Source organism: Pomacea canaliculata, linkage group LG7, assembly GCF_003073045.1.
Source record: "Pomacea canaliculata isolate SZHN2017 linkage group LG7, ASM307304v1, whole genome shotgun sequence".
NCBI classification, from domain to species: domain Eukaryota; kingdom Metazoa; phylum Mollusca; class Gastropoda; order Architaenioglossa; family Ampullariidae; genus Pomacea; species Pomacea canaliculata.
Window position 1 is genome coordinate 19,497,315 of NC_037596.1, and position 23,238 is coordinate 19,520,552.

At 46.4% G+C, this 23,238-nt stretch overlaps 1 protein-coding gene across 1 annotated transcript in view; it reads right to left on the bottom strand.

The window, feature by feature from the left end:
• Positions 1 to 23,238, bottom strand: part of LOC112567506 (fibrocystin-L-like) — a 60,756-nt gene that overhangs the window by 30,418 nt on the left and 7,100 nt on the right. Inside the window, 21 exon segments of the mRNA XM_025244199.1 lie at positions 151 to 304; positions 8,027 to 8,184; positions 9,284 to 9,441; positions 9,655 to 9,776; positions 10,376 to 10,585; positions 11,449 to 11,606; positions 11,712 to 11,858; positions 12,181 to 12,295; positions 13,050 to 13,209; positions 13,357 to 13,429; positions 13,793 to 13,802; positions 14,147 to 14,391; positions 14,560 to 14,760; positions 15,057 to 15,124; positions 16,351 to 16,476; positions 17,087 to 17,140; positions 18,126 to 18,216; positions 18,551 to 18,608; positions 19,390 to 19,486; positions 19,972 to 20,104; positions 20,412 to 20,486. Of these exon segments, the coding sequence (XP_025099984.1) occupies positions 151 to 304; positions 8,027 to 8,184; positions 9,284 to 9,441; positions 9,655 to 9,776; positions 10,376 to 10,585; positions 11,449 to 11,606; positions 11,712 to 11,858; positions 12,181 to 12,295; positions 13,050 to 13,209; positions 13,357 to 13,429; positions 13,793 to 13,802; positions 14,147 to 14,391; positions 14,560 to 14,760; positions 15,057 to 15,124; positions 16,351 to 16,476; positions 17,087 to 17,140; positions 18,126 to 18,216; positions 18,551 to 18,608; positions 19,390 to 19,486; positions 19,972 to 20,104; positions 20,412 to 20,486 (2,613 nt within the window).

Below are 23,238 nucleotides of genomic sequence, written 5' to 3' on the forward strand. Positions count from 1 at the left end.
CAGGACATACAAGACACGTCAGCCAGTGCGCAGGAAGACTTCATGTGAGTGTGTAGGGTACAGCTGCCAGACAGGAAGAAGACAAGAGAAGAGAGACCCATCCAGCTGCCAGAGAGAGAGAGGCAGTGACGTCACACGAGTTGTTCGTACCTTGTGACGTGCTGTTTTTAAAGGTGACCTTGAAGGAACCGGACACGGGTTTGGAGGCCGCAGACACCCGGATGACATCAAGGGACAGCTGCTGGTCACCGCTGTGCTGGACAAAGTGGGCGGCGAGGCTGTCCGCCGTGGTGCTACCCGAGCTCTGTACAGCGCCACAGACATACTCATGTACACTGTAACGGATAAGTACTTAGTAGAGGGGGTTAGGAGGGAAGATCGACAACCGTGGTTGATCTGATTTAGCGTAGTGGGCTGGAAGTTGTTTGCCCTTGAGCAAATGACGCAAACTGGGACGTCAAAATAAGGTGACGTAAAAGATTGAGAAAAATAACGTTAGAGAAAATAACGGTGGGCAGAGAGCAGACGGCAACCGAAGTGAGAGCTGGTGGATTTTTCTTGGGACTTTCTCGCAACTGCTGCGACAGCGGAAAAAGTATTACGGGAAGTAATACCGTGGGTAAACTACAGGTGGATGTACTTCACAGGTCGTGAGTCACTGTAGTCCGTGTCTGCACCGTGGGGGAGCTGGAAGGGACAGTTCTTAACAGCCGGAGAGTAAGCGCCAGTGGAGGAAAGGTTTCCTCCCGGCCTTCAGCTGATCTAACAACATCCGGCCAAACATCTAGGAGGTGGCCGCATGCGCAAGATCGAGACGTCTGCTTATAAGCTGTGGGTACTGTGAAAAACCATTTATTTTCAATCATAAATAGACTTCGTGGAAAGAAGATCAGTGGGATTAATTGGAATAGAGGACTTGGGAGGGTCTCAAAGACTTTAAAATAAGAGGTTGATGTTTCATCGGGAGCGAACATTGGGTTCTTCATCAGTGACAATAATTTAGGAGAGTCGATTTTATTGTTACCTTTAATATTATGTGGGATGAATGATAACATATTGGTAATACATCTTGTGTGGCGAATGAAGGAGTGAATCTATGAGTGTGGATTTTGCCTTTGTTTCATTTGACTTTGTATTCGATTTGAATAATTATTTGTGCCTCTAAGAAGGTACGCCCACCCTCAAGCGATCAGGATATTTTGGTTTGTGGAAAGAATGCGCATGTCTGCGGACGGTCCGTGACATCTTGGTGACCCCGACGTGATCGCTTTAGGGTGAGGCGGTACTAGGCGAGGTGGTTTACAAATATTGTACAAAAGGTATTATTAGTACTGTATCTGGTGGATTATTTTTGACTACTCTTGTTTTGCCATCGTAGGGTACATTTCTTTAAATTGTTCTTGAGAGACATGGAATTCCCGGATATAGATAGCTTCATAGCCCAAGGACAGAAATTTGGAAAGACTAATAGTGACCTGGAAAAGTACGTCCAACAGTGTGTAGAACGTTTTGATAGAGAAAGAGAAAGAAAGGAAAGGGAAAAAGAAAGAGAAAGAGAAGAAAGGGAAAGAGTGAGAGAAAGGGAGTTTGAGTTAGAAAGACTTAGGCTACAAGCAGGAAGCAGGACAGAAGGGGAAGTAGCTCAATCCACGGGGGGTCCGCGTGGTAACCTGCCCAAACTTCCAATCTTCCGTGAGGATAAAGATGATATAGACTCTTTCATCTTTAGGTTTGAAGCGCATGCAACTGCTCTTAGGTGGGAGGAGCCGCGATGGCCTTTGCTTATGTCAGCTCTTTTACAGGGTGAGGCTTTAACCCTGTATCATGCACTTTGTGCAAGTGGGTAGTTGATTATGAAACACTCAAGAGGAATTACTTCAAAAGTATCAGTGTACCGCTGAGGGATTTCGGAACGATTTAGATCCATCCGACCCGAACCGCAGGAATCAATGGCGGCATTTTTTTTCTAGGTTGTCCGGTTTAGCAAACCGTTGGATAACTTTAGCCGAGGCAGACAAAACGTATGATGGTCTTTTGGACCTCATGTTACGAGAACAGATTCTCCAGAGCGTAGCGAAGGAATTAGCTATCTTCCTGCAAGAACGTGAATTTAAGTCCGCAGCCGAGATGATAGCAAGTGCAGAGAAGTACAGGCAGGCGCATGCCAATAAAAGTATGGCGAGGAGAGCCGAGTCGTATCGAGTTGCCAACACCGGGGTGAATTGGCGTCCTCGGTCACCCAAATCTAGGCTTCCTAATAGGCCAAATAGTCCTCGTAAATCAAGTCCCAACAAAACCTTTCCCAAAGGAAGTAACGGGCGAGAAGGCAAAGAGACGAGGTACTGCGAAGACCTAAGAGAGAGCTCATTTGCTTCGCTTGTAACGAAATTGGACATTTTGCCCGTGAATGCCCTTATGTTAGACGGAGAGAAAACACAGAAGTATCCACTCCGGTAGTAACCAGCGTTTCCATCCTGTGTAGCACTCTTAATAGTGAAGAGATGGATCGACTTCCTCTCTATCCAGGTTATATTAGAGATAAACCCATAACGGTGTTAAGAGATACGGGAGCCACAACAGCAGGCATAAGAGCCTCCCTGGTTAGGCAGTCAGAATACACTGGACAGTCCCAGTCCTGTATTACGTTTGGGGGTAATACGGAAGTCTTTCCAGTCGCTGAGGTACAGGTAGAGACCCCTTTCTATGCGGGTAAAACTACGCTGTTGCGTAATAGACGAAACCAATAACAGATTTAATTTTGGGTAATATAGACGGGGTAGAGGGAGTGTTGGTGACAAAACCAAAAGCAGCCTTAGTCACAACCAGAGGACAGAAGAAGCGGGAATTGGAACTGCCAATTCCGCTGCATATTCCAAAGCCAGCAATGGACATCACTAGAGAGGAGTTAGTTCGACTCCAGAGGGAGGATCCGACATTGATCACATGCCGAGCTGCAGCCTGTCAAAGGAGCGAAGAAGCCAACCTGGAGACGAACTTCCATCTTCAGCAGGGAATGTTGATTCGATCATCCCGCACCACTACAGGGACTTTTCAACAAGTGGTGGTGCCACAAACACTCAGGGCATCAGTGTTATGTGCGGCTCACGATGGTCTTTTAGCCGGACATGCAGGCGTCCGTGCCACGCTGAATCGGGTGCTCGCCAATTGTTGGTGGCCGGGAGTAAAAAGCGACACCCGAAAGTATTGCCAAACATGTGACGCGTGCCAGAAAACCGTGGCACACGGAAGAAATCGACCAGTGCCACTCGTACATGTGCCAGTCATCGATGAGCCCTTCAAGAGAGTGGCTATAGATATCATGGGTCCTATACATCCATCATCTAATGAGGGCCATACCCATGTATTGAGTATAATAGACATGGCGTCCAGATATCCAGAGGCAATACCGTTAAAAAGAATTGACAGTGTATCTGTGGCTGAAGCACTCTTGGTTGTATTTGCCAGAATGGGTCTTCCGAAGAAATTCTATCCGACCAGGGACACAATTAATGTCTGATGTCATGAAGGAATTTCTCAGATTGCTGTCCATCAAGGGTTTACGTTCCACCCCTTACCATCCACAAACGAATGGGTGCGTGGAAAGATTCCACGGGACATTAAAACCAATGCTGCGGAAGTTGGTACATCGCCAGCCTCGAGAATGGCATCGCTATCTTCCTGCTCTTTTATTCGCTTGCAGAGAGAAAACTCACGAAAGTACAGGTTTCTCACCATTCGAACTCGTTTTCGGACGACGACCAAAGGGATCACTTGATCTCCTTATCTCAACTTGGACAGAGAAGGAAATCAGTGATGAGGATGCAAAACCTGTTTACCAATACATATATGAGTTGAGAAATCTACTACAGGAAAGCTATCAACTGGCCCAAGAGAATAGCCATAGGACGGCGGCGAGAAATAAACGTTACTTTGACAGAAAAACGCAACAACGAACTCTGCAGGTGGGGGACGAAGTGCTGATAATGTTACCTACGTCCACGAATAAACTACTCATGCAATGGAAGGGACCTTTTCCAGTCATCCGGGAATGTCATCCAGACTACGTGATCCATATGCAGGGAAAAGACCGGGTTATGCACATTAATATGTTGCGCAAATATCACAGACGTGAACCGCCGATTGATGTGAAGATTCCAGACACCACCAAAACGGCTAACTGTGGACAGACCAATGACGATAAACCCATGGCTTTTTCGGATCTTATCTCGGAAGAGATGTGCCCCAAAGATTTATCATGCCGTCAGGAGTATCCGAGAAGGAATCAAATAGACACCTGGCAAATGTGACCTTATTGATAGCCGATACCGATGATGATTCCGTGGAAATACCAGTTCTTCCTGGGAGATGGAAGAGGACATAAACAGCATGAAAGTGGGGCCCGACTTGACAGAACTCCAGACCACACAATTGAGGAATATTCTAAAGAATTATCAACACATACTGACCGTGATGCCAGGACAGTTTAACGGTGAAATTGAGCACCAAATTAGACTGACTTCTCCAGAGGTAGTGCGCTTAAGGCCCTATCCACTTCCTTTTGCTCTACAGCAAACCATGGAAAAGGAAGTGATTAAAATGTTACAAATGGGAGTGATTGAACCATCATCCTCACCTTATGCATCACCAGCGTTGTTGGTCAGAAAGAAGGACGGTTCAGTACGCTTTTGTATCGACTACCGAGCCCTAAATAAAATAACAGAGTTCGACTCAGAACCCATTCCGGATCCCGAAACTGTATATAGTCAATTGGGCCGAGCCCAATTTTTCACTAAAATAGATTTGGCCAAAGGATATTGGCAAATCAGAGTTAAAGAAGAAGATAGGCCAAAAACAGCATTTCAAACAACCAAAGGCTTATTTCAATGGACCCGAATGCCATTTGGATTGGCTACAGCTCCTGCAACGTTTGCGAGAGCTATGAGAGCGCTCAATATGGAAAGGTTTCAGCACATACCTTCTTGATGATTTACTGGTTGCTAGCGAAACGTGGGAAGAGCATCTGACTCATGTAGAAGGTGTGTTAAGAACCTTAGCCCATTATCAACTCACTGTAAGACCTTCGAAAATTCAGATGGGATTTCGGAGCTTTGGAATTCTTAGGACACATAGTGGGGGAGGGGCATCTGCGTCCCAGTCCTGATAAAGTACAGAAAATTCTAAGACTTCCTACTCCTAGCAGTAAGAAGCAAGTGAGAGCACTCTTAGGTCTGATCAGCTACTACCGACGCTATGTTCCTAACTTTGCTACGGTGGTTGCACCCATTACAGAGCTGACAAAAGGAAACAGCCCAAAACATATTCAATGGTCGAATGAATGTGTCCAAGCATTAACTCACATCCAAACCGTTCTGTCATCCCAACCCATACTAGCGCTACCAAAGTTTGACAAGCCGTTCATAGTTCAAACTGACGCGAGTGGGGTGGGATTAGGAGCAGTACTCTTGCAGGAATACGGAGGAGATCGTTTTCCAGTGGCCTACGTCAGCCGCAAACTGACAGGTCCTGAAACACGATACAGCACCATAGAACGAGAGTGCCTGGCAATAATATGGGGAATTTCGAAACTCTCTCGTTATCTTTACGGAAGAAAGTTCATTTTACAGACAGATCACAAACCCCTTGTGTTTTTAAAAACATCTGTATATCATAATTCTCGAATTATGAGGTGGATGCTAGCTCTTCAAGAGTTTCAGTTTTCAGTTGAGACGATTAAGGGAACAGAGAATCTTCTCGCTGACAATCTATCCCGGGTCGAGTGGGACCAATTTATCCCGTAGAAGTAAAAGAAAGAAAAACTGTTAAATTGATTTTTTTCATTCTTTTTTTTCAGGAGGGGAGGAATGTAACGGATAAGTACTTAGTAGAGGGGGTTAGGAGGGAAGATCGACAACCGTGGTTGATCTGATTTAGCGTAGTGGGCTGGAAGTTGTTTGCCCTTGAGCAAATGACGCAAACTGGGACGTCAAAATAAGGTGACGTAAAAGATTGAGAAAAATAACGTTAGAGAAAATAACGGTGGGCAGAGAGCAGACGGCAACCAAAGTGAGAGCTGGTGGATTTTTCTTGGGACTTTCTCGCAACTGCTGCGACAGCGGAAAAAGTATTACGGGAAGTAATACCGTGGGTAAACTACAGGTGGATGTACTTCACAGGTCGTGAGTCACTGTAGTCCGTGTTCGCACCGTGGGGGAGCTCTGTGGCTTGGGCATCCCGCAGTACAGTGAAGTACTGGCGTGAGCGAGAAAAACAACGGTCCCAGAACGGAATATGTATTACGGGAAGTAATACCGTGGTTAAACTACAGGTGGATGTACTTCACAGGTCGTGAGTCACTGTAGTCCGTGTCTGCACCGTGGGGGAGCTGGAAGGGACAGTTCTTAACAGCCGGAGAGTAAGCGCCGGTGGAGGAAAGGTTTCCTCCCGGCCTTCAGCTGATCTAACAACATCCGGCCAAACATCTAGGAGGTGGCCGCATGCGCAAGATCGAGACGTCTGCTTATAAGCTGTGGGTACTGTGAAAAACCATTTATTTTCAATCATAAATAGACTTCGTGGAAAGAAGATCAGTGGGATTAATTGGATTAGAGGACTTGGGAGGGTCTCAAAGACTTTAAAATAAGAGGTTGATGTTTCATCGGGAGCGAACATTGGGTTCTTCATCAGTGACAATAATTTAGGAGAGTCGATTTTATTGTTACCTTTAATATTATGTGGGATGAATGATAACATATTGGTAATACATCTTGTGTGGCGAATGAAGGAGTGAATCTATGAGTGTGGATTTTGCCTTTGTTTCATTTGACTTTGTATTTGATTTGAATAATTATTCGTGCCTCTAAGAAGGTACGCCCACCCTCAAGCGATCAGGATATTTTGGTTTGTGGAAAGAATGCGCATGTCTGCGGACGGTCCGTGACATACACATTACACACCTGTTACGTACATAATGCCTTAGTACAGACACAGTACCACAGACACACTCATGTACGGATTACACACGTCTCGTGTATTGTACAGACTATCTCAATACATGTGTACAGACACAGTACCACAGACTTACTCATGTACACATTACACACCTGTTACGTACATAATGCCTCAGTACAGACACAGTGCCACAGACTTACTCATGTACGGATTACACACGTGTCAAGTTGTATACACTGTCTCAGTACATGTGTACAGACATACTCATATACATATTACATGTCACACGTACAACTGTACATTATGCCTCAGTACAAACATTCAGTGTACAGTGTTCCCTCGTTTATCGCGGGGGATAGGTGCTATGATCAGCCGCGATAAACGAATTTCCGCGAAGTAGGGACATACATGCAATAATAATATATACATGTAAAACAATATCATGTGAGTGTAAAGTCATATATTAATCATGGTATTAATACACTACAATAACAAATTAGTGTAAAAAAATTATAATTGTACTCAGAGAAACCCAAAAAAACTGATGCGAGATGGGAGATAACAATCATGGCTCGTCGCTTACGCATAGCAATGGATTTCTCATACAGTTATTTCTTTCTTTCTATCTACAAAATAACCATGGTATTTTAATAGAAATACAAATATAGCTACATTTTTCGTCTTTTTCCTGTTGAAGTATCTATGGTATTTTGTAGAATGATAATTCCCAGCACAAAAATATCGATCGCTACTTCACTCAAAAAAAAAAACCGCGAAGTAGTGAATCCGCGATAGATGAACCGCGAAGTAGCGAGGGAACACTGTAATATCAAATGGCCGGTTAAAATGGAGGCTAGGGGAGCGGGTGGGTGACAAAACTGTTGTGTAGTAGTGTTAGGACAGGATGTAGTCAGCAGCTTGTCATCGCAGCCAAGGAAACACTGGATGTGAGATGACGACAAGCATTTGACGACAGAACGTGTGACATGTGAATGTTATGTCACCCTACAAGCCTGTCCGCCTCCCTGCTCTCTACACACCTTGTAGTTCACACCTGACACTGTGTACAAACCCTCACCTCATCTGACCCCGCTAGGGCGAACAGCTCCAGGTCATGGCCACACAGATAGGGCACCAGGGTCACCGAGTAGTTGTTTGCTGACCCCGTCACCTGGACGTCCTTGATGAAGGCGCCGTTGGGGCGCATCTGCTTCACTCGGCGCTCGCCCACCGGACCTGCGCGACGTCACAATGCACGTCACTTAGCGTAACAGTCGTCATGCACGTTACATACTGTCATGTCCTCAGCTCATAAGACACGTGTTACACAGGTCATTCATTACAAGAGTGTGTGTGTGTGTGATGGTGCAGTGCAACTCCTAGAACGTACTGTGACGTACTGTGACGTCCAAACATTGTTTGTGTCTGTCCACGTTACTTTCTTCTGCTGTTTATTTTTCCCTACATCTTACTGTGCAAATGGAACACTCACATACAGATTAGCACAATACTTTCTGCACGCGCTCTCTCTTCTCTCTCTCACACACACCCAATCCACCCACACACATCTACACACATCTACACGTAAGTTCATTCATTTTGTCCGTGATGGCAGTGGCAGGACCAGTCGCAGAGAGGATCTGATGGAGCAGCAGAGGTGAAAAGGCAGCAGGACCTTTCTTGCGCATGCATGAGAAGTTCCCGCCCCCCCAGTGAACAGTGTCACCGTCACCGTCACCGTCACCGTCACCGTCACCCAGTTTTTGTTTAGTTTGCCTCGGCGCCGACTGCCTTCAACGTAACCCTGGAGGTTCGTCTTCAGCAAGGTGTCCGGTCGGACAACATTACCGAACTACTTAAGTTTCTGTTGCTTGAGAGGAAGATGCAGAGACTCCTGTGGACCTACGACAAGGATGTCAACAGCCTGCAGCTCCTCCACTACAACGCCGTTCATTCGAATCTCCTCTTCGCTGGATCCCTTGGTGTTCATCATGACCTTACTTCTCTCCGTGCTGATCCTCATCCCGTGCGTGTGGGAAGACCCTTCTCTGTCTCTCCTCCGCCACCTTTCATCAACTCTGCTGAGACGGTGTGGCCTGGGGGCTGGGGAGACAACTGGAAGTCCTTCCACCTGCTCAAGATCGTCATCAGCGAGGGCCAACAGAAAACGTTTGCCATTGTAGTTAGCTACACTGCTGCTCCTGGATGGCAAGACACTGGCGCACCCTCACTCAAATATTAACATGCGAGATCAGTGACCAAGAGACTGTGGCTTTGTGATGTATTTATGTCTTTTTCCATCGGAGAACGGTATGTAGGTACGTAACGAGCTTACCCATGGTGTCGTATGTCCTTTGGTCCAGAAGTAGCACCTCGTCAACATACAGAGGACTGGCTGCACTCGCCATCCGGACGTAGTACAAGACGTAGTCGAACCTTGCTGGCTGTACTGTTGTCATCGGCCGGTAGATGTCCTGACACACCTGCATCCACCTGAACAACCACAGACATGGTTACAGATCAACTACTGCACGCGCCTCTTTAACTACGTGTGTTTTTGTGTGCGTGAGTGCGTGTGCTTTTGTGTGCGTGTGTGTGTGTCTGTGTGTGTGTGTGTTGTGTGTGTGTGTGTGTGTGTGTGTGTGTGTGTGTGTGTGTGTGTGTGTGTGTGTGTGTGCGTGAGTGTGTGTGTGTGTGGTTACTAACCTCTCACTGTCTCCTAACGTGAACGTGATGCGAGCCCAACGTATCTCCTTGTCAGTCGGTGACGTCAAATACCGGAAATCTATGCGAACCTCCCCTCCGGCTCCCTTGTAGGCCAGACAGAACTGAAAGACACAAATCTCGTGTAAACACGTTATGTACGAGATATCACGTGGCTACTGCACAAAGTCTGACACACCTAACTACACAAATCTCAGGTTAGCGAACTTCAGGCTACACACGGCGGAGACAGATCTCACTACACCAGACAGAAGTGACAGACATATTCCTACCTTTGTGGATGAGAACTATTTCTAAATTTAAACTTTCAGATTTTACTTGCAAATGTCCTTTCTGTGCGTTCAACGGATATTTCGCAGAGCGTCATGGGTAAAATAAAGTCAGGAGAAGAACAAGAAAGGTAAAATAAAAAGGTAGACCAAATATTTTCGGAGGAATCATCTTATTCTTTGTCACTTTTCTTCTCTGCCTCCGAATGAGTGTCTGTCTGTCTGTCTGTCTGTCTGTCTGTCTGTCTGTCTGTGACATATTTTAGTGTTTAGTGTAGGTGTAGATATGGTGATGGTGACGTACAGTGTGGTTATTATCTTTTTAACTGGTGTCTTGATCAGAAAAACAAACAGAACGACGTATATAATCACAAAGAAAACAGTAACACGCACAAACACAACCACAAACAAACAAATGCACTTGTGTACACTACCTTGTTGGAAGTGGAGGATGTAATTCGGATGCCTTTGTCTGTCTGGTACAGAAGATAAGGGTCGAGACCAGAGAACCTCCCACAGAAGGGCTCCACATAGCCCACTGGCTGAGCACCAAAGGCCTGGTCACCGGCCTCGTAGCCAGTCAGGCGTGTCGCCGGAATGGAGGGACACCGCACTCCCACCCCCTCCAGCAGCCGGGCTTGTACCTAACGGACAGACCAGCACTGTGTGAGACAACCATACACTGATGGTGGTATTGTGACAAACACATCTGGTGACATGATGACAGCCATACACCGCTGATGCACACATGATTGTTTGTTCCTTACATTTATTTACATTTATACTTATACAACAGAACATTTTTAGACCTTTATTTTTTTTCCTTTTCTCATTAATTACTTAGAGAAGTCACATAATCGTATGCAGTCAGTGCACTCAGTGCACTCAGTACAGCTCGCTTTTTCTGTTGCAGCTTAGTGAGGGAGAAAATGCCAGACGACCTCTCGACAGCATGCTAGCTAGCAGTTCCTGGACTGTGGTGCTGATGTGATTCTAAATTACACACGCTTCAGACACATGCTTCAGACACACGCTTGAGACACATGCTTCAGACACACGCTTGAGACACACGCTTCAGTCACATGCTTCAGACACACGCTTCAGACACACGCTTGAGACACACGCTTCAGTCACATGCTTCAGACACACGCTTCAGACACACGCTTCAGTCACATGCTTCAGACACACGCTTCAGACACACGCTTGAGACACACGCTTCAGTCACATGCTTCAGACACACGCTTCAGACACACGCTTGAGACACACGCTTCAGTCACATGCTTCAGACACACGCTTCAGACACACGGCTCACACGCTTTCAGACACACGCTTGAGACACACGCTTCAGTCACATGCTTCAGACACACGCTTCAGACACACGCTTCAGACACATGCTTCAGACACATGCTTGAGACACATGCTTCAGACACACGCTTCAGACACACGCTTCAGACACACGCTTCAGACACACGCCCTGTACAGGGATGCGTGCAGTTGTCCTACTCACATCGCTGGCCTTAGCGCCCACAGGTATGGGGGCAGTAACCGTGTCGCCAAGCTCAAGCTGAAAATACTGGAGAGTTGTCTGTCCTCGGGTGGAGTTGCTTTCCACCGAGATGGGTCTTGTGACGTCTGCTGCAGCCATCTCCAGTGACAGCGCGTCACCTGTATCAACCAGACAAGCCAGTCGGTGACAGGGGGAGTGGAGACGTCACAAATACGGCTATTAATAGTTACTTCACGATACAAACAGTGCACGTAGCTACTCACCTAGTTCAGGAGCAAAGGTCACGGTGTAGGTGACCCCGCTGGCACTGCTTCCGCTGGTCACTGTTACCGGGTGGTCACTCAGGGTGGGCAGGGCGTTGAGTGCCGCCTGGATGTTCGCAGGGTTCGCAGAGCTGGGTACGAACTGCCCTGTGACACACACACGCACGCACACGCACGCAAACACATTAAAACTATTGCCTGCACGCAGCTGTCTCATTGCTACAAAAAGTGTATTTGGAGTAAAAATATCGACCCTCAATCATATTTTATATGTTTGTAGTTGTTTGTTTTATTGGTAATGAAGGTGACGAGTTGACAGAGACGGACTGTCACAGTCACTGTCATCATCTGGCAGCGCCTCATATAAAGAGTGTCAGCAGAAGACAGACAAGAACAGCTGTCAGTGCTTGAGGTGACATGTTGGCTGCTGATTCAGTTTACCTGTAGCGGCACAATCTTGTGAACTTACCTGTAGCAGCACCGAGGAACCGGAGGACAAAAGGAGCGTCCAGGTCACCAGTGATGGCGAACGTCTGCACTTTGCCTTGACCTTGGACCTTAGTGCCGGCTCTGATGATTATTTGCTGTTTCACAGAGTTACAATAATTTAGTTTTGTTAACGTAAACAATCTTGTTATTTCTTTTGTTTCTTGTAAACCCACTGGGTGAACTATTAGCTGAAGATAAACAGTTTGGTCGGTAAATCTGACATGTCGACCCTAAAGACACACATACACACACAGACATGCACACACAAACACACAGACACACACACAGACACACACATACACATACATACAAAAACACACAGCGTACTGTAGCCTCGCCGGTAAACCTGATGTTATATTGTCTCTGTATTAAGAGACCCCTGGTCGTTGTACGGATTATATGTTTCGCTTTTATAAATTATTACTATCATCATCTCCCACATTCCAGAATGACAAAGCGTTTTGAACAACTTGATTGGACAACTCAGTTATCGGAATGAGTTATCTTCTCGCATACTGTTTATTGCTTAGTTTAGTTTAGTCCTTGTTGCCCCTGGCTGCTGTTTATTGTGTTCCTGTCCTTGTAAGCTGCTGGAGATGTCTTAACATACTTTCACGTTTCTTATGGAGAGAGAGAGTGCCGCGTGTATTGCTAGTTGTTGTGTGATGACCACCTCTACCATGACGACTACTAAAGATAAGTGACGTGCTGCAGTGCACCCGACTATAAACATCCGTCACTAACTCTCACGTGGCTGCTGTAGCTCCTCCCACCCAATGGAGAGGCTGACAGACTCAGTAACACAGGACAAAGACAGACAGAGTGAGGGAGGGACAGACACGACCTCACCTGGATTTCTGGGCGGACGGTGGTCCTGAAGCGGAGCACCTGACTCTCGGAGGCGGCGGCGCCCGTTTGACGCGCCAGGTAGGGCGTGTGGTAGTGGCGGGCAGACAACTCGCACCTCTGGCCGCTGCCCCTCCACGCACCCAGCACCTGTACCCCGCACCTGCCACAGGACGGGGCGACAACTCATGTGTATATGTATGTGTGTATGTGTGTATATGTATATGTGTGTGCGTGTGGTGTGTGTGTGCGGTGTGTATCTGAGTGTGAATGTGTATATGTATGTGTATATGTGTGTGCGCGCACTCACCCAGTTCCTTTGCTGAGGGTCAGTCTCCAGTGCCCTGACCGACGCCGGCGAAGGACGATGACGTCACGGAAGCCTGTGAACAGTTGAAGAATCCTGCCTTTAGGTCAGGATAGTAGCACGAGGTTAAAGGTCAAACTCTATTTGTTTTTATCGCCACCATTTTCTTTCAGAAATGTGGAACCAGAACTTTGTCTCTGATTGGAACCTCTGTCGGAATCTTCAAGAATGTGAGGTGAGGGCTCTGCCACTCAAAAGCCCACGTGATTGTCTCAGCTAATCAGATTCTTTGGCTCACGAGTGTATTTTTAAACTTAATAACAACACAAGATGACGTCACACTAAGACGTAATTTGTGGTGATGCCACGACACAATCGCCACGTGACATTGTTCACGGTGTGGTGATCTCGACTTGAAGGTGTGCGTATCGTGACGTACTTTGTAAGCGCTAATTGACGGAGGGGAAAGGTAGATCACTCAGACTAATTAAAGACTGTGATGGTGATGTGTTATGTCATCTTCAGACGGGTACTGAGTTGTCTGCGCCGTCACACAGCGAGAAGGCATTAATTACCTCCTCTTTATAAGTTCGATTTCTGCTGAGCCGCATACCGACCCCTAGATCCTCTCGCAGATCAGCAACTAAAATTAATTTACCGGTTAATGAGAGAGAAACAAGGAAAAGTAATAGAGGAATAAATAAAAAGTAGGTTTTGTAGTAGAACACAACGAAATAAAATATAAAAAAAGGAAAAGATGAAAAAAGAAAAGTTGTGGACATGGCGGACTTACCAGCACAGTGCCATTCTGTAGTGAAGTCACACTCAGTTTTGTCTGGGCATCGGACCTCAAGAAAAACTGATAATCGCCATCCCAGGGGGCGACGAACGCTCCCTCCATCTTGGTGACGTGACTTCCGTTTCTGCTTGTAACAAAATAAGACTCGTCGGTCCATGTGACGTCACCTATGGTCCAGTTGATGACACCACTGAATGACGTGGGTCCCATTACAGTGGTGATCTGTAACCCTCGGTTACCTGCGTGACGTGCAAGGCAAGTAACAAAAATATTAGTTTAGATTTAGGTCGTAGGACACAGACAACACCGCTGTTGATACAAGAGTTGATATTGTGTCAGATAATGGTTGACATAGTCTCTGTCTCTCTCTCTCTCTCACACACACACATATGATATCAAATACCTACCGAGATATACATTCTGTGACGTAGGGCTAGCAGGTGACGTCACACAGGTGATGAGAGTGCTGTTGAAGCTGGTCACCTGACAGTCTGTGTCGCCGACCTTCACACGTAAGTCGCTGTCGGTGTCATCAAAGTAGCTTCCCTTTACCTGAAGCTGTAGGCCGCCCTCTGTACTTCCGCTATGAGCAGATAACTCTGAGATTTCTGTGAGACGCAACAAAATGACGTCATCGACACACGTGGTGGTAGAGACTTGTAAACATTGACAGACAGACAGACAGACAGACAGACAGACAGACAGACAGACAGACAGACAGACAGACAGACAGACACTTCATGTTTCTTCATCCACAAGTAGATATCTGAGAGCGTAATCACGTTTAGTGCTGCTACCCTTTGACCTCTGTGTAATCATGTAAAACGCGAACGTTTAGCTGTTACTGTCTCTGTCGTTGTGTACAGTGTGACATCATGTATACTGTACAGGGGGCGCCACTCACCGGTGTAGGTCTGGTACATGGCGAGACCGTTAGACCGCACGAGCAGCAGTTCTGGCTCTGGCTTGGACCTGACATCAGAGTGTGGGTAGCTTTAGTGGACTTTAGCCACATGGCAGATGATGATGATGATGATGATGATAAATTGTGATTTCGGTAATGTTAGTATAAGATAGTCATACTCACATAATGTTAGCGCGGTATAGCCACAAGTTCAACGATCTACATGCAGTTCTTAACTACCGGAAGGAATAGAAAAGGAAAATGGTTTTATATTTACACAAGAAACCGTTATTCCTACACGTCTGTGTATCATTACTGCTGTCACACCAGGTAACACTGTTACAATCACGCCATGGAAGGCTGTTACAATCACGCCTTGTAACACTGTTACAGTCACGCCAGGTAACACTGCTACAGTCACGTCAGGTAACACTGCTACAGTCACGCCCTAGATGCACATGGCTGTGTTCTCAGTGTTACAATCATGTCGGAGGCCGTGACTGTCAGTATGAGAGCCACTGAGTCATCAGAACTGTTTGTGACGTCAATAACCATCAAGTCTCACACCATCCATACAGCTTTCCTTTGATCTCTGCTCTTTAAACGTGTTTAACGAGTTTCCCATGTTGCGTACACCTGCGGAAAAATCTGTTCGTGTGAGAAATGAACCGCTTGGCTTTGCCTTTCAACATTTACAGTTTGTTCTCATCCAACGTGTAGTCATTATAGCAGTGACGACAGGTTTCGTCTTTTATGTTGTAGGGACTTCATTGCCCGTCAGTCCATGTGTTTGTCCACATTGTTTACATGTGTGTCCGCACTATTTACATGTGTGTCCAGATTGTTTACACGTGTGTCCACATTGTTTACATGTTTGTCCACATTGTTTACACGTGTGTCCACATTGTTTACATGTGTGTCCACATTGTTTACATGTTTGTCCACATTGTTTACACGTGTGTCCACATTGTTTACATGTTTGTCATGTCCTGTCTAGTAATGGTTGAGCAGTCACCCTGTTTATTGTTTATCACTGTGTGCAGTCGGCAGACCACAGAGTTCCATGTACAGGGTTTTAACACTGGTGTGTGTGTCTGTGACCTGGTGTTAACCTGAATGAGACCTGAATGTTTGTAGCGATGTCACTCATAGTTATAAGATTAAATAAAAGCACAACTAACCACCAGAAATGTGCACAACACCGCATACAACAACAACAACAACAACAACAACAACCACGCTGTTTGCCGCCACACAGTCTCCACACCTACACCTGCAGCCTGCGACAACTCACCTGCCAAACGCGCCCTCCACAAGGAAGCTGAGGTTGTAGTTGCCGATGTAGTCATTCTGGGGCAGACACCTGAAGTAGCCGTAGTCGCCGTTGAGATTAGCATCCACGGTGAGTTGAATGCCGTAGCTGTAAAAGTGCAACAAAGGGAACCTGGTTGTCATGGAAACAAACTGTGCTTTCACTCCGGTTGTCATGGAGACAAGGCTAGTAGTTGTCAAGAAGACTGGTGTCAGTGCGAAGGCTGCTCCATGACAGTCAGTGTCCACAACGAGGCTGTGTCTTTGTGATCAACACCTGCTCACCCGTCATTTCTTCTTTTGCAATTTTCTTTGACGGTTGTCGTCAAAGTCCGATAGAGCAGGTAGATGACAGGTGAGAGAGATTAGAGAGGTCAGAGTTCTCACAATGCCGTCTTGTGTGTCTGTAGAGTGTGATTCGTCTGGGACTGAGTTTTGTACTAAAACTTTCACACTGACCAGCCTGCGGGAACTTATCTCACCCGCACTCCAAAAAGAGAAAGGAAGGCTTGAGAACTCTACAAACGTTCATAAACTGTCATCATTGGTCACCTTAAGGAGCGGAACTGAATACAGGGGCTGTCTCTGTCTCTCTCACTCTGTCTCTCAAACACACACGTACACACACTCACACACACACACAAACACACACGCACCCTCAGTGGAGGGAGGGCGAGGGGGGACATAAGACGAAAGACCGTTGGTCAAACGCTACTCACTACTCGTTTGTGACGTTGTCCTTGAGGTCACATGACTGGCCAGCAGCCCAAACCCTGTGACAGGAGAAATTAATTGTTTACTCAAGCAGGAGATCAAGAAATCAAAATGTCTGTAACAAACTATTGAGTGCAGCCTCTGATGATACGATAAACTCTGACATGATATTGAGTGTCACGTGACAGCCTGCAGTCACACTGTGGTAGAGTACACGTCTTGAGCACACAGTGTGTGTAGACAGGTGTGACACTACACACTAACACAACACAGCGGCAATAGCAAGCAGAGCAATTATTATATTTGTAACTGTTTTATTACATAATTTATTTTAATAATGTAAACTATTTGTTACACATAAAAAGTCATGTTGAGCTAGTTGCTTGACTTCAACAACATGAGATGACCCCGTGACACACACAGTGACAGTTATAAACATGGTGTGACGCACAGTGCACTCACCCGCAATCTCATCAACGTGAAGCACTGTGACAGTGTCAGTATACACAGTGAAGTGTGACAGTGTTGTTATGCACAGTGAAGTGTGACAGTGTCAGTATACACAATGAACTGTGACATTGTGGCTTTGTGTCAATGAACTGTGACAGTGTCAGTATACACAGTGAACTGTGACAGTGTCAGTATACACAATGAACTGTTACAGTGTGGCTATATACAAAGTGTCAATGAACTGTGACAGTGTCAGTATACACAATGAACTGTGACAGTGTCGGTATACACAGTGAACTGTGACAGTGTTGTTATGCACAGTGAAGTGTGACAGTGTCAGTATAGATAATGAACTGTGACAGTGTGGCTATATACAAAGTGTCAATGAACTGTGACAGTGTCAGTATACACAATGAACTGTGACAGTGTCAGCATACTCAATAAACTGTGACAGTGTCAGTATAGATAATGAACTGTGACAGTGTCAGTACACACAATGAACTGTGACAGTGTCAGTATACACACTAAACTGTGACAGTGTCAGCATACACCATGTCACTGACAGTGTCAAACAACATGACACTGTCGTCTTACTTGAGGATCTTCTCCTCCCTGTTGTTCTGACTCAGCTCATCGCTGCCGTAGCGAGAAGTGAACAGTCGGCCGTCCACCCGCAGCAGCGTGTCTGAAACAGAGTTCAGGGTGCAATAAGTACCCGTAGGTGTGACACACCTTTCTTACTCGCGTACACACACACACAAGACAGTGACATCTTAAGCCTATGATCTTCATTCTGTACTGTGTCCTCACTTCGACAATCTACACGTGTCGACTGTACACACAACACCAATACCACACATCACACCTTGACAACACAGTAATGGTTGTCTTGCTTCTACTCACTCACTCACTCACTCACTAACTCACTGACTGACTCACTGACTGACTGACTCACACACTGACTCACGCACTGACTCACTGACTCACTCACGCATTGACTCACTCACTCACGCACTCACATGGCTTGCCAGATCGAGGTGTCAGGGAAGTGATGCTGGGTGTGTTGGCTTGTGACACCTGTCAGAGACAATAAGTCATGACATGTTAGTATGGGACCTTCACCTTCCTCACTTCCTTGCTCCTTAGTCCTGGCTACGTGTCTTGTGCTAACACACTGGCGTGCTAATTAACTTGCTAACACACTACTGTGCTAATCTACCTGCTAACACACTAGTGTGCTAATTAACTTGCTAACACACTACTGTGCTAATCTACCTGCTAACACACTAGTGTGCTAATTAACTTGCTAACACACTACTGTGCTAATCTACCTGCTAACACACTAGTGTGCTAATTAACTTGCTAACACACTACTGTGCTAATCTACCTGCTAACACACTAGTGTGCTAATTAACTTGCTAACACACTACTGTGCTAATCTACCTGCTAACACACTAGTGTGCTAATTAACTTGCTAACACACTACTGTGCTAATCTACCTGCTAACACACTAGTGTGCTAATTAACTTGCTAACACACTACTGTGCTAATCTACCTGCTAACACACTAGTGTGATAATTAACTTGCTAACACACTACTGTGCTAGTCTACCTGCTAACACACTACTGTGCTAATCTACCTGCTAACACACTAGTGTGCTAATTAACTTGCTAACACACTAGTGTGCTAATCTACCTGCTAACACACTACTGTGCTAATCTACCTAAGTGTGCTAATCTACCTGCTCATACAGTACTGAGCTAATTAAGCTGCTAACAGAGATCTGACAGGTGATGAGATGAAGTGGATGTCCTCAGATGACGTGGAGTGATGACATCCAGGTGTTGGAATAACTTACCTGAAACGTGCACCTGTCCGGCGAGTCCACACAGTACCTCGTCACCGCCACCCCGTCAACGGTCACCCCCACAGTGTACACACCCTCCTCCATAGGGCTGCACGTCACAAGCACAGTATGTGACGACGTCACGACTAAGCTATAACGTCACTAACTTCAATACGTATCGCTGTCAATAAATACACACGCGTACGTCCATATGCACATCCACACAGTGTCAGCATACACACTACTTACACGTGAACACACACACAAACACATCTATACATTTATGTTTTCGATTGAACAGCAAAGAATGAGACGCTGAGATTTTTTTCTCCTCAGTAAATAAATATTATTTACATGTTGTCAGTTATATTAACGGTATAACGGAAGTGACAGCTCCGCCTGGAGACCCCCAGGGTAACCTGCAGGTCCCAAGTCCACATGAAGGAGGGTTGGGCGTGGGGCTCGCCACCCCACCTGTACACAGACCTCTGCTACAGAAACATCAAACACTAGTTGCTGCCCTGTGCTGTACTGGGGGCGGGGGGGGGATCAGCAACAATGAGAATAACGGCAATGACAGTGTCGACCTCTGACCTGGTGTAGCAGGTAGCTGTGGTGGCCGTGACGCCATCTTGGTGTAGGGTGCACGGGTACTCAGTCTGTCCCACCAGGGTGACGCGCGTGCCGGCCGTGGGGTCATTCTGAAGATTGAAGTTGTCCTTGAAATCTGTTCGCAGTTCAAAGGTTATGGGGTCAGCAGGGGCACAAACAGATTTCCCCGCACAAAACTTCCTCCCTTGGTGGGACGAGCTGGGACATACACTAGACAGACGTCCTCACATGATACTTAGCATAGACACACACTAGACAGACGTCCTCACATGATACTTAGCATAGACATGCACCAGACAGGTGTCCTCATTAGATAATCTCATGTACTTAGATACCTATAAGCTAGATGAAATGTATTTATAACGAAGAAAGTCCTATGGCGTGTTACATGCATGAACTTTGCCTATTGTGACGTCACTCACCGTTGCCGTGCAGCGTGATGCGCGTGCCGCCGTTCGTTCCGCCTGATGACGGCGAGATGTACGTCACGACTGGCGCTGCAACACACGCACGTGTCATCATAGCTGTTCTCGTGAAAAGACGGGAAACGAGACAAACGATATCTACAGTCAGTAGAAATAAGAATAAGATATCTACAATCAGTAGAAACGTCACAACTCATTCTTGCAAGCTGCAGGAAGTCAACCTGAGCTGACCTGTCTATGATCTATATTTTCGTGACGTCATCAGGGACTCGCCACATCCGGCTATGGTCATAAGTATCAGTTTTTTAGTATCAGTGGTTGTGACGTATGAAGAGAACAAAGGTCAGAGTCCGGTATTTAAACTGCTACGTCACTAACCGAGACTGTGTGGCTTGGTCACGTGCTCTCTTGGTCACGTGCTCTCAGCAACAGGAACTGCCACGTGACATCTGATGACCTTCATCGGTGTCATCGAGCTTTTGTTGACGAGTCCCAATACTTCAACCAGAGCCCTGCTTGATACCCTAGTGGCCTAGTCCGCAGTGTCATAGGTGACATCACATCACTGGGTCTCCTTTATGGCAGGTGGCTAACTGGCAGGTAAGTCGTTTTGTGGAGAAACTTGAGAAATGACACCTTGTCTCCATAGTCATATAGCAGTGTCCTCTTATATTGTTTATCTCTTTCTCCAGGTTATCTTTGCCACCGCTTCCACCCTAAGGGTGAACAAGCATTGGCAGGGTCTGTACAGCGGCTGCTAACCACGGCGGTAACACTCCTCCTTGCGCGAGGACTGACCCAAGCTCCATCAGGACCATGACAACGCACCTGTTGTTACACAGCAACAAGTGTCAAGCAGGTGGACTGCTCCACAACGCCGTCTACCCGACACCAGGGCACAGTTGAAACTCTTGTGACCTCACACACCCTCCTTGATGTTTCCCTAGGGGTGTCTGTACTGTAAACAAGTTCTGTCGGATATTGTTTATTTTTGCAGATTTATGTGATAATGCCAAAGTGTATTTTCAAATACGACTTGTATTATTCCACCCGTATTGGTCACGTACCTTTCCTTACATCGCCCACCTTTTACACTCTCTACAAACTCCTAGAGTACCCTGCTACCCTGTATACTGCACACCGCACTACATCGTAATTGTCCTTCTAATAATATTCAAACAAGCTTAGTCAAGTGCCCCTCCCTCAGGACCGTTTCACACTGTCTTTACGTGTCCAGTTACCTAGAGTTATCTCCTCCTTTCTGAGGTAAGGACTGCAAGTCTCTCTGGTTGATAATTAAGAGACAGGTAGTTTTTTTTTTTGTTTTTTTTTGGTGTGACAGACCAAGCGTCTGACGACTTTAGAGCTGGGGAGGGGTATGGCAGGCTCCTAGAAGACCCCTATCACACGGTGCGACTGAGTTGACAAACAGGAACATGTCGTGCTCAGCACGTCACACCTTTTCATCTTGCAGCAGGTACACGACATGCTACCACACTGGCTGCTCTCACCAAACAAACTTTTTTTGTCGGTTTTCCTAATAGTATTCAAACATGGTTTAGAATACGTCACACCTGTCATTGTTTTCCTTGTAAAGGTGTTCACAACAGACAATGTTAGAATACGTCACACCTGTCGTTGTCTGTAAAGGTGTTCAGAACAGACGATGTTAGAATACGTCACACCTGTCACCTGGTGCACGTGCACTCATCATGATGCTGGGTACCAGGAGACTCTTGAATACAGACCACACGGGTTTCTCTAAGTGCTCCTACCAACCTACAATGGAGTTCAAGTGGAGGGACGTCCTCCAGCCTTCCTAAGCGACCTACCCCCGAGGTAAGTGAGATTTGTGTGAGCTCCGCCCACTGACCATGGCGGCCATATTCTTGGACAAAACTTAAAATTAACTCCCATCTTACATTTTATTCGTTTGCTGTCTGCACCCCGTTGTAAATTAAGCACACCCACCCCTACCCCGTATCCTCTTTCCTCCTGCCACCGCCAAGAAAATCAAAGCCGCTTACCTCCCTTCAAAGTCCCAAACACTGTTGATGTCAACTGATTCTAAACTGTCTCTCACATTGGACACGGATGATCGACTGAAGTTATTCGATCCAAGACACACAAAGACACTGGATCGCAGATTAAATTATAATTCGGGTGAAAGGATCATAAGCAGCCACCCTAACCCGGGTGGTACGTGACCTCTTCAGTTTATTTCATGGCCTGGAACGAGTGGAACAAAAGTATTTGTAGCTGGTCGCTACCCCGGGGCGAACACGAGTCAGCAGGCGTCAGGCTTGACTGATCTGCTTCAAGCATCGTCGATACGTTTGGGTGGACAGGCTGACAGCTGATTATTACGGGTACCCAGTCGTTGGGGTATGAAGACAGCGAGTCTGTCAATACGCCATTAGCGCTGAAGCCTCTGTATGATCACAGTTTGACACAAGTATTCAGGGGACAATGCCCATACCTCGTCACAGCAGGAGGAATCGGGTGCCGATACAAGCTGGGGGTAAGGGTGGGAGCGGGTGTAAGGCAATCTGCTCGCAGACTGGAGGACATGACAGTGCGCACCACGAGGTCAAGTCGTTGGACGACCTGTACACACAATGGATACAATGCCAGCCTGCACCTGACTAACTCGTGCACCTGAAGCCTATCGTTACTGAAGCAGTGCGAGATTTCCCCATGTACCCACAGATTGGTCCTCTGTCTAAAGCCTGCAAAGTTTCTCCAATGTGTTGTGGCTGCCCTCAGCTAATTGCCCTCAGCTAATTGCACCACAGCTTTCTTGTGTCAACAGACATTTTGACTG